The 12,462-nt window shown below is 43.7% G+C and overlaps 1 protein-coding gene across 1 annotated transcript in view; it reads left to right on the forward strand.

Annotated features, from left to right (window-relative positions):
- ATP9A (ATPase phospholipid transporting 9A (putative)) overlaps positions 1 to 12,462 on the forward strand; it is a 134,405-nt gene that overhangs the window by 64,761 nt on the left and 57,182 nt on the right. Inside the window, exons 11-13 of the mRNA XM_061209403.1 lie at positions 1,468 to 1,628; positions 3,996 to 4,138; positions 5,111 to 5,223. Coding sequence (XP_061065386.1) covers positions 1,468 to 1,628; positions 3,996 to 4,138; positions 5,111 to 5,223 — 417 coding nt within the window. The remainder of the gene's footprint in view (positions 1 to 1,467; positions 1,629 to 3,995; positions 4,139 to 5,110; positions 5,224 to 12,462) is intronic.

Genomic DNA, 12,462 nt, shown 5'->3' on the forward strand with positions numbered 1-12,462 from the left:
TGGTGTTGGTGGGGTGAGAAGCTAGATTTAAAAACAGGAACCCCTGACAGTGTGACTTCATTTATACACACTATCTTTTCACGTACGTGTATGTGCATAGGTATGTGTGTCTATATAGATACACACGCACAGTACATAAATATGTATTCGTATGTACAGGCAGCCTTTGGAGAGGTGATGGTTCTATTCCAGACCACCACGTAAAGTGCGTATCACAACAAAGCAAGTTACCCGAATTTTTCAGTTTCCCAGTGCATTTAAAAGTTATGTTTACACTATCCTGTAGTCTGTTAAGTGTTCAGTAAAAGCATTATGTCAAAAAAACCAATGTACATACCTTAATTTAAAAATACTTTATTGCTAAAAAATACTAACTTATCCGCTGGCAACACAGGGTTGCCACACACCTTCAATTTGTAAAAAACCTCAGTATCTGCGAAGCTCACGGCAGTTAAACAAGGACTGCTTGTAAATGAATACATAACGTTTTAAAAGCTTTTAAAATGAACTGTTGAGTCCTTACTGTTTGCCACGTCTTGTGCGGCATCTTTCACGTGCACCTCATTTAATCCTCACGCCAGCCTGTGAGCACAGGTGCTTCTGCAGCCTCATCTTATAGAGGAGAAATGGCCTGGAGAAGGACCACGCTCTGGCCAAGCTGTGTAGACCTGGCTTCAGACCCACGCTGAGCTGCTGTGGCAGGGCGAGCGGAGTCAGCTCTGCGGTCTGCCTGACGGCCCTGTTACTGCTCCCTTCCCACCAGCACCCTCCCTCCCAGCCCCACCCCTCCCCCAGCTTCTTAGAGTCAGAATATTGCAGAGTGGTTTTCTTTGTCAAAACCGTGAACAGATGCCAGTCACTTCACCCCGCCATTACAACCCCCACGATGACCATCGTTATTACAACTCTGAATGTCACCTATTTGATGTTTTAGCTGTATCCGGGGCCACGTTTCTGCGAAGTGATGGGTTTCATTCATGTGCTGGTCCCATTTTTAAAGAATATACATTAAAATAAATATGTAGCCATTAAAATACTAACGTTCATGAATGCAGCATCTAAAAATCAGGGGCCACCAGTGGTGTGTGCCCTGAATTTGCAGGCAATAGGGAATTAGTGCGTGGTGCGCTGCGCAGGGTTGTAGGACTGAGTCATTTTACAGGCCGCCGTGTAGGATGGTAGAGGCCACGCAGCGCACAGCATCGCTGAAGGCAGCAGTAACCCACTTATGTGATTCCAAGGCTAAATCTAAATTCATTAAGAAAAAAATTGAAATCGGATTCATTGAAGTCCCTTGGATGTCTGTTAGCCTGTGGAGCCCAGTGTTCTCACGCAAAGATGTGGGGATCCATGGAGCCCACTGTCTTGCCCGAGGTAGAGGTGTTCCTGGGGGAAGGACCAGTTCTCCGGGCGGGCTGTGGGTTGCACCAGCTAATCACAAGCTTCGCTCTGTGCCTTGTCCCACAGATTGGCCTGTTTGACCTGGAAGTGAACTGCCTGACAAAGATCCTCTTTGGAGCTTTGGTGGTGGTGTCTCTGGTCATGGTCGCCCTCCAGCACTTCGCCGGACGTTGGTACCTACAAATCATCCGCTTCCTCCTTTTGTTTTCCAACATCATTCCCATCAGGTAAGCAGAGAACAAGCTTGTGTTTAAGTGCTGTGACATTTGCTTCTCTCTCTTCATTCAAAGGTCATGGTTTTGCGGTTTTGAGAAGGAGCTGGGCCCTTTGTAGAGTGATGACCAAGGACACGCAGGGTCAGGAGTGTAGGCGGCGCTCTGGCTGGAGCACTGGACGGGCACAGTCCTCCCTGAACCATCCTTTCTGGAATGACTCTGCTCAAGAGGTCTGGCCTTGCCCAGCCTCAGTGTACACTGGACATGCCATTTAGATTTCATCTTATTTACCAGCCCCAAGAGGTTGGTGGTGGCTGGTGGGAGTGCTGTGTTGAGAAGGATTCTGAGCCTGAGTCTGGACTCATGGTGCTTGATTAGCAGTGGAAGCTTGGTGGCACATGCCAGGCAATTGTTCGCCTACCTCATTTGAAGGCTGAATAAATGGTTAAAAAAAAAAAAAAAAATATATATATATATATATATATATATAAGTAATAGATGGTCGTAGTAGAAAAAAAAATTCACAGTAGCCAAAGAATAAAATAAAAATCATCTCTAATCTCACAACTAAGTGATAATTGCTGTTAATATTTTGGGATATATGTTTTCTAGACAGCTTTCTATTTTAGAAAAAGGAGAATTTGCTCTACATAAAAATCCACTCCCACCCTCCACTTTTTTTTCTAACAAAGGATGTGTTGCAAATAACTTTTCACATCAAATATACTTGCACACCGTCATTTATTAGAACTGCTGTAGTATGTATTCTATGCCTGATAATTTATTTAGACCCATATTGTTGGATGCTTGTTTCTACTTTTTCCCCATAATAAATGATCAGTAAATAATTATAAAATAAGCCATATCTTTTTCCCTCAGACTTCTAGTGCTTATAATCTCTCTCTTACACTTACTTGATCTCTTGCCCTGTATTTTGTCTTGCTCTTTTGTGTATTTACTTCATCCCAGCTAGACTTTGTCTTTTTCCAAAGACAGAGATTGTGGTTTTGGTACAACAACATGACTAGAAGAAGGAGATTGAGCCCCAAGCTAGTGTGCTCTGGATGATGGTTTCAAAGAATACATAAGTCTAAATTTACTGCTAACAAGAGAGTGTTTGTGCCGTAATGTTGTGTATAACTGTAGTCTTTAAAGTTCTGTCTACAACATGACTGAAAATCGGTACATTGAATCTGCATATGGGCCAGGGCTAGCCAGCGAAATAGTTAGCAATTTAATCAGTTTATAGGATTATGAATGAACTTGAAGATTTCTTTTTATTGTTTGCAATGAAATATTTAAAAATGAGTATAACACAGGGACTTCCCTGGTGGCGCAGTGGTTAAGAATCCGCCTGCCGATGCAGGGGACACAGGTTTGAGCCCTGGTCTGGGAAGATCCTACATGCTGCGGAGCAGCTAAGCCCATGCGCCACAACTACTGAGCCTGCGCTCTAGAGCCCGCGTGCCACAACTACTGAAGCCCGCGTGCCTAGAGCCCGTGCTCTGCAACAAGAGAAGCCACCGCAATGAGAAGCGAGCGCGCCACAACTAAGAATAGCTCCTGCTCACCACGACTAGAGAAAGCCCGTGCACAGCAACGAAGACCCAACACAGCCAAAAATAAATAAATTGATTAATTTTTAAAAATGAGTGTAAGACATAAAAAGGAGTATTATTCAGCCTTAAAAAGGAAGGGAAAAAAAATAAAAAGGGAATTCTGACACATGCTGCAACATGGATGAACCCTGAAAACATTATGCTAAGTGAAATAAGCCAGACACAAAAGAACAGATCATGTGTGATTCCACAGTACGAGACCCCTAGAGCAGTCAAATTCATAGAGACAGAGAGTAGATGGTGCTTGCTGGGGGCTGGAGAAGGGGAAATGGGAAACTACTGTTTAATGGGTATAAAATTTCAGTGTAGGAAGATGAAAAAGTCCTGGAGATGGATGGTGATGATGGTCCCATAACAATGTGAATGTACTTGATATCATTGAACTGTACACTTAAGATGCTTTAAATGGTAAATTTTATGTTATGTATATTTTACCACAATGTAAAAAATGAATAAGGTATCAAAAATACATTAGCTCAGAGGACTACTATTTTTTTTTTTTTAAGTAAGGCTAAAACAACTACCTTTTCAATATTTTAAAAGTATCTTAAATTTTTATATTTTATTTTGGTCCGTAACAGGATCGCTTCATGGAAATTTGATAGTGGTGTTGAATCTGTGGATTCAGCCCCAGCAGTGTGCTTCGACAGGGGGTGATTCCAGATGTTATGGCACAAACGATGTGCATTTAGAGTCCTTGTTGAGATACAAGCAGTCTTATGTTTATCCCGTTAACCTGTGTGCTCTGGTTTTCTGACAGTCTGCGTGTGAACCTGGACATGGGCAAGATCGTGTACAGCTGGGTGATTCGCAGGGATTCGAAAATCCCCGGGACCGTGGTTCGCTCCAGCACGATTCCCGAGCAGCTGGGGAGGATTTCCTACCTACTCACAGATAAGACCGGTGAGTTTCCTGGGGCTCTCGCAGGATTCAAGGTCGAAGAAGGTGCTTGGAATCTCTTTCTGGAGGTGTTAGAGATGCATGCTGCTGCTCTTTTATTTTATGACAGACTATTTGGTGATGATGATGATGATGATAGCAGCAGAGCCTTACTTCATGCTAATTATGTACAAAAGCACCATTCTGGGTATTTATAGTCACTTACTTAATCCTCCCCCGGTGTTGTGAGTTCGGGGGTATTAAGTGACTTGGTGGTTAAGTGACTTGTCGGGAGCACATAGTGGCAGAAGCAGGCTTTGAACTCAGACACTCTGGCTTCAAGTCCTGACCTTGAAACCACACGTCAAAATACTGCTCCACAGTTTAACATCTGTCAGGTTACGAGGTTGTCGTAGTGGTTGAGAGCAAGTGCGGAGTGGGGAGACCTGGGTTTTAGCTTCCTCTCTACCATTCAGTGAGCATGGGATGAAAGGGAATCTATTGCGAGGATTCGGGAAATCAGAGCAAAACTAGGTTTCAGGAAGGAGAAGAACCAGGAAAGTTCTGGCTGTGTCAGCATCAGGACCCCTGGGATGGTCTCCTGACTTGACTCTACTCATCCTCTGTCGATATGCCTGTCTGCTCAAGGTTTAGATTCCTTCAAGATAGAATCTGATTGGCCTCATGTATGTCACGTGCTGTCTTCTTGGCCAATGGAATGAGTCAGGCACCCTGATTGATGCTCCCTCTGGACCATCCCGGGGAACGAGGGTGATAATTCCCCCTGGAAACCTGGGGTTCTATTTTCAGAAGAAATTCTGGGATTCCGGGCTGACAAAATATCACAGGTGTCTCATCCAGCAGGAGCAGTGCTGAAACCAGTCTGTGACATATAGTAAACTCTCAAAAAAAAAAAGAGCCAAATAGCTATCATTACTGTTAATAATAATAAGAGCTCCGGGATGTAGGCAGTTACTCATTTGTCTTGTGTTTCAGGAACTCTTACCCAGAATGAGATGGTTTTCAAACGGCTCCATCTAGGCACCGTGGCCTATGGCCTCGACTCAATGGATGAAGTACAAAGCCACATTTTTAGTATTTACACCCAGGTAAAGCCTTCTGTTTTGATACCCAAACAATTGTTTTACATTTATTAACACCTATATTGAGAGGAATTCATAATACCATACGATTCACTCATTAAAAGTGTACAGTTGGGTGTTTTTTTGTATACTCAGAGTTGTGTAACCATGACCACAGTCAATTTCATCTTCATCACCCCGAAAGGAAGCCCTGTACCCATGGACAGTCAGTCACTCCTCACTTCCCCCAACCCCACCTTTCCTTCCAAACCCCTGGCAACCACTAATCCTTCACATTTTGAATAGACCTGCATTTGAGGTTTTTTCCCCATCTTCCTCATCCCCAGGGTTAATCTACTGAAATACTAATGGATACTGGGGAAAACATAAGAAAAAATTATTTGCTAGTAACTGGTGCCAGAAAGAACTTTGAGAACCTAATGGTTGGTTTTCCTTCAAGTTTACAAACATGCGTAATTACTTTTTCCTTTTCCCCCATTATGAGCCAAAGCAGCATAATTAATGGGCTGCTTGTGACATAATCATGGTATAACCGATCACTTTAGTTCCTCATCTCTTTTCAACTCAGCAATCTCATGGAAGAAATTATCAGAGATGATGGTCAACTTCTCTGCTCCTGATTTTCACCCCCTACAAGGTTTTTCAAAACCGGTCATTTTTTTTTTTAGAGAAAGGTATTACTTGTAAGTGTCCTAAGAGTCCTAAAAAGTTAAACCAGCGGGTCCCCCACCTTGGCTGCTCATCAGAATTACTGGTGATGTTTTAAAAACAGAGTAAAAACAAAACAAAAGACATTAACTTGGGTGTGGTACCCTAGAGATTCTGACTCATTAAGATGACAGGAGAGTCTGGGCTTCTGTGTTTTAAAAGAAAGATGACAAAACAAACAAATCCCTTGGTAATTCTGAGACACACCCAGGGCTAAGATGGACTGCATTAGACCAGCTACGTGTCATGACACTTGTTTGGGGGCAATAGAATAAAAAGGCCATGTTTTGCTTAAATTTGTCCAAATAGATAATGATTCCATAGTCAGAAGGCCAATTAAAAATGTATTTTTGTGTAAGAGTTAGAGGTGGACTCTCTAAATGCTTTGTGATACAGTTATAGTCAACATTTAATTTTCCGGAATGTTCGCTAGCCTGCATACCTGGATTTCCGGGGTATCTCCTGAAAATGGCAGGGCAGGGGATAGTGTGGAAGTGGGGGTGGATTTTAAGTGGAGAACAGTTTGTTTGATCCATGTCACGTCATCACCTACTACCAGCCACGAAGCACTTGTCATTCTTCTAGGCTCCCTGTGTGGTCATCGTGGCTTGTCCCCAAATGGTCCATTGTTCTTCTTCAAAGATGGACTTTAAGACTATTAAAAAAATCACAAGGGCTTGGTTGGACCAAGAGGAAAAGCCACAGTCAGCCCCTGGTTCCTTTCTCTCTCTTTGACCCGTCTTCCTCTGTGAGGTGACGTGGTGTCTGTGCTGGGCTCTGTGTGTCCCTCTCTAGGGGGTTCTGCTCTTATCCAGCTTCTGTCACCCTATTGAAGCTGATGGCTCCCATGTCTGTGTCGGCCCGACCAGGAGCTTTAGCCTGGAATACACCTGCATACTTGGCATCACCGCTTGTGGGTCATGAGGACGGTGCACCCACCATCCCGACATTTTTCCTGCATTCCGTACACTTGCTTCTTTAAGCTGTTCTTGTTTTAGTAAGCACCACTCCCATTTACCCTGTTAGCTCCGTCCAGGGATTTGGGAAGTGCCCCTGCTTCCTGCCCCATGACCACCTGCTCCCCCCAGATCACCTGTTTGGCCTTTTGTCTTCATCCCCTCTCGCTCACTAGGCAGGAACTACACTCTCCCTTGCCTGGCTGTCTGCAGTGACTGCCCTGCAGGCTTTCCCTGTCTCCCTCCCGGGAGCACAGGATCGCCCTGGTACTGGCAGCTCCCTCGCAGGGTCTGAGGCTTCCACGTGGTCCAGCGTGGCCTGCCTCCCCTGCCGCCACCTCTCCCACTGTTCACCCTCTCCTCCCGCTCACCCCGTTACACCACTGCCTGCGGCATTCAGGGCAAGGTGAGCCGCCTCGTTTCTGTGTCTTGGAATATTCTTCCCTCTGAACCCTCGGTCCCAATGCCTCCCGGGCCCCTCCTGAGGGGTCACCGTGTGGATCGTTAGCTTCTCAGCACCTGGCCGAGTCCTGCCTGCCTGTCAGCCCTGTATCAGCGGCACCGGCTGCCGACGGTCACGTTAGACAGCTTCGTAGACCTTGGGGTGCACCCCGGCGGGAGGCACACCCCTGCCCATGCTGGTGGTATTTTTAAGAGCTTGTGGTATTGACAGAAGCCATCCTTTCTCAGGATATTTGTGTAGTTCAGCTTTTGTAGCCCATTTTTGGTTTAGCACAGATAACACTGTGTAAAGTCTTAAAAGTTCTTACCGTGAACTCCTTTTTTTTTTTTAATTTTAATTTATTTTTTAAATTTTTGGCTGCATTGGGTCTTTGTTGCTGCGCACGGGCTTTCTCTAGTTGTGGCGAGCCGGGGCTGCTCTTCGTTGTGGTGCGCGGGCTTCTCATTGCGGTGCCTTCTCTTGCTGCAGAGCACTGGCTCTAGGCTTGCGGGCTTCAGTAGTTGTGGCACGCTTGCGGGCTTCAGTAGTTGTGGCACGCGGGCTCAGTAGTTGTGGCTCGTGGGCTCTAGAGCGCAGGCTCAGTAGTTGTGGTGCACGGGCTTAGTTGCTCCGTGGCATGTTGGATCTTACCTGACCAGGGATCGAACCTGTGTCCCCTGCATCGGCAGGCAGATTCTTAACCACTGTGCCACTAGGGAAGTCCTTACCGTGGACACTTAACTCATCACCCTTCCTCAGCGGAAGCTCGTAAATTGATTTGCCCGTCCCAGCCTTGGGTTTAAAGTAGCTGAGTGTGATGGGGAAAGACCGAGGCTGGTGTGCACACTCCACCCCCCGAGGCCACGTGCATCCTTCTCTCGGGACATCGAAAAGCCCTGCGGTAAACACATGACTATTTTTGTGATGACAAATACGAAGGCTTTCCTGTGGTTTTTAAACAGCTTTATTGAGGTATAACATACATACCATAAAATTCAGCCATGTTAACTGTAGTATTCAATGATTTTTTTAGGTAAATTTACAAAGTTGTGGAACCATCCCCACAATCCAGTATTAGACCACACCCACCACCCCAGATGATTCTCCTGAGCCCATTACAGCCATTCATCTGACTTTTAGAGTTTAATAATAGGATGTTACAACAGTGTCTCCTAAAGTAGAGTATTTGGAACTCCTGGCTCAGATCGCTAGGGACAGAGTCAGAATCTCTAGGAGTGGTGCGTGGACCTACAGTTTTAACAGGTGAACCAGGTGATTCCAAAGTAAAACAGAGTTTGAGAATAGCTACCGCACATCTGAGGTTCGTCCTTATTTTTCAGAATGTCAGTGTCTAAATCTGGACTCCAAAACAGAGTTTGCAAGGAGACCCATTGAGGTGCAGGAGGAAAAGATTAGAATGTCTATTCACATTTCGTTTTCATCTTCAAAATTAAAGCAAAATTTAAACTTTACTAATAGCTTTAAGATTGACCCTGGGACCCCCACTCCATATATCAGATGAACTTTTATCAGGCACAGTCCTTGAGGTGTCCTGCGAAAGGAGTTGGAATTCTACGATTGTTTATTTTCAGAACATTGAAATTCAGATTGTGTTTTATGAGTGTCCAGGTGACTGGTTTTAGGGATGTTATTTAACTAAAGTAACCTCGTAAAGAGGAAAGAGGGCAGGCGGCTTTACAAGATTCCTGCAGGGAAACTCCAGATGATCAATACAAGCCCAAGTAAACCACAAGGAAATGGCCAACACGTTATGAGAAACCCATGACAGGCTAAGGAGATGTGATGATTTTTCCTCTGGCTTATTCATTTACTTATTGGCACCTTTAAAAAACTGAGAGAGAATTCACAAACCATAACATTTACCCATTAAGTGTACAGGTCAGCGTTTTTTAGTATATTCTCAACATTGTGGAGTCGTCACTGCTCTCTCATTTCAGAATGTTTTCACCACCCCAAAGGGGGACCCCCGATCTCTTAGACTCCCACCCCTCCCCCAGCCCCTGGCAACCACCCGTCTACTTTTTATCTCTGTGGTTTGCCTGTTCTGGACATTTCAGATGAAGGGAATCAGTCAATACCTTTTGCACCTGGCTTATTTCACTTGGCATGGCATCCCCAAGGTTGCAACGCGTGTCAGCGCTTCATGCCCCTTATGACAGATATGACAGTTTGAATCTATAATTTTAAATAATTATAATTTAAAATCTATAATTCTCAGTGCCACTTACCCTGAGTATATGTTATTTTGAGGTATTAGCTAATTCTGTGAAATATGCTCTTTTCATTTTTATCATATCATTTTAGAATTTTTTTGTTGTTTCATAATGCACAATACAATATTTATACAATTTAAATATACATGTGTGGAAGGTGCTTAAATTTTTTCTCAACACATTCAAAGTATTTTGAGACGACTAGTCTTTATTACCTGGAATATGTAGTCATCTGTTTTATTTTACTCCCCTCAGCAAGTGGAAATATCTTTAACTTTTACTAATATATGTATCTGAAAAAAAAATGGATGACTATGGGAAGTGGGAGGCTCGTGGTGTCCTGTGTCAGAGAAGACCAAGACCAAGAGTGTTCTTCTAGGCTGTTTTGTACATGTAAATTCTTATTTTTCAAAAAAACATAGTTCACATTATTTCACGTATTTTGATCTGGGAACTGTGATTTTTCACTTAACGTTTTGTCTCTGATATTGTTTTAGGATTTGTTAGAGTTGGAATTTACGGAGCATTTTTTTCCTTTTCTTTTTAATGAGTATGTTAGTGAATGTGTGAGTTTGTGGTTTACTTTCCTGCACAAGATATATACACACAGGATGCATTCGGTAGTCAGTGCTTGCTGTGTCCCAGATAGTGTACCTCTTGCTTTCTGCATCCATAGGAAACAGAGAAGGTTATGTTTTCTCGAGGAAGAATTTTTCATCTGTGTGTTTTTCTCTGTGACACAGAGTTTACTTTGTTTTTTACTGATTTAAAAAATTCCTAATACTTTCTTAGGATACATTTTTTTTTTTCCTGCAGAAAAAATAAACAACATGGATAAGTACAAATAAAAAACATTGAAATCACCTGTATTCACATCACTCAGTGATAGCCAGTGTTAACACCTGGGTGTATAAAATGCCAAGCTATTTCTCTGCCTTTGTGTGTCTGTGGAGATGTGTACTTTGTTTCTCTCTCTCTCTGTTCCTTTTTTTCTTTTCAACAAGAAGGCATCATATTTTTGTAATTCTTTTAAACTAGAGTTGAGCATCAAAACTGTAAAGTTTAAAAATATGTATATATGCCTGGGCCCTACTCTATTCTTTAAGTGTCAGGGGCCCAAGCATATATATATACTTCTTAAAATCTTTACTGGTTATTCAGAGAGGCATTTCTGGTTAAGAACCACTGTTGGAATAACACTGTCCAGCTTCTTTCTCTTCACACATGTCATGATTATGATCCTTTTTAATGGTTTTATAATAGGGCCAGGACTGGGTAGGGTTAAGGAGAGTGAGGCATGCACCCAGGGAGCAAAATTTATTGAGATGGCAAGAAAACGCCATCATCAAGACAAATCTTACTGTAATGCAATACTTAAAAACCTCAAAATTAATGCGAAAAATCCAAATCTTAAATTGACAATATCCAATTCAGCATTCGTGCACAGTTTGGCCTCACCATCCTAACCCTGGTTTTACGGTGGCAGCGGCTTCATGTCCGGTTCTCAGCCTGGGCATATTGACATCTGGGCTGGATAATTTTTTGCTGTGGGGACCACCCTGTGCCCTGCAGGGTGTTCAGCAGCATCCTTGCCCTCTGCCACCTCGATGCCTGTAGCACGCTCCCCCGGCACCTGCTTTGTCTCGCACCCTCAAGTATCTCCAGACACTGCCCAGTGGGGGGGCACAGTCTCCCAAGTCGAGAACCCCTGTGTAATATGTGGTTCAGTTTCAACGAATTGAAATTTGTTGCCTCTGTCATGCGGAAAATGTATACTGTTAAGCAGTAAACGCTGTGTTTATGCAGTCGCTTAGCGTGTAAGGCAGTTGATTCACTTGGAAGTGGTAGCTCTAAGCCTGTCTCTGTGGAGGTGGACCTTTCAGGTTAATGAGTTACCAGCTCTGAGCTCAATTTGGGGAGTGAAGGAGGCCTATTGAAACAGGAATGCCTTCTCTTCAATAGTGTATTTTTACCGGTTGCAGCCCATCCATCGTATCTGGTAATATTATGAATGTTCGTAAGTGGTGATGTTTTCATTGTATTTGGAAAGAAAATTGATATTCATGGTGACTCGGCATTTAACTTCTGTATTACTGTTTCCTGAAATACAGGCTGGAGTTCTCATTGGGAAATGTCCCTGCCATGGATTATTAACGAGAAACGGAGGGCTGTTTTTTTCACTGAATCTCCGTGTCTCATTTGTTGGCTGGGCTGCCCTAGAATGACCAAAACATCACATGGTGCGAGATATCCACCGAAGGGCCCAAGTCAGAGGCCTTTGTATACGGAGATCTTGATTCCTCACCCAACTTCTGACCTCACGTGGGGCTATTTTGCCCTCCCTCCTTAAGAGGGCCAGTGGTTTCTCCCCCAGGGCAAAAAGAGTTGTAACCTGTCTCTGTGGATACCACATCTGTTTTTATTTTCCCCTGGTATTTTTTAAGTAAGAAGAAATGTGTGCAGGTTAAAGGGCCTATGGGGAGGAGGCTAGAGATAAACACTGTACAATGTGAAACTCTTCCATATGGGGAATGTGAGGAAGTTTGGGGACTGGGCCTCAATACTAACACTAGCTGAGCTCCTGGTAATTACCAGTGCCTTCATGGTGTATGTAGATTGCCATTTGGTGTGTGGGTGAGCCTTTTATTTGCAAATTAAAAGAGAATTTCAGAATCAGTGGTTATGACCCCTCTTCCCTGAAACATCTTGGTAGGAAAGTGGGATAAGTATCAATTTAAGAGAGAGAGGAATGAACGTGGAGATAGTAAACCAGTCTGCCTGTGATGTTGGTCCAGTTCAGTCACCATCATTTTCTAGTTTGTTGTCAAATGGTTCCCTGATCTGAGAGTGAGGTCTTTGCAAAAATTTGGGCTGTGTTTCTCTTTTTTGCCTTGCCCTAGTGTGG

The sequence above is a fragment of the Eubalaena glacialis genome, chromosome 13, assembly GCF_028564815.1.
Source record: "Eubalaena glacialis isolate mEubGla1 chromosome 13, mEubGla1.1.hap2.+ XY, whole genome shotgun sequence".
NCBI lineage: Eukaryota > Metazoa > Chordata > Mammalia > Artiodactyla > Balaenidae > Eubalaena > Eubalaena glacialis.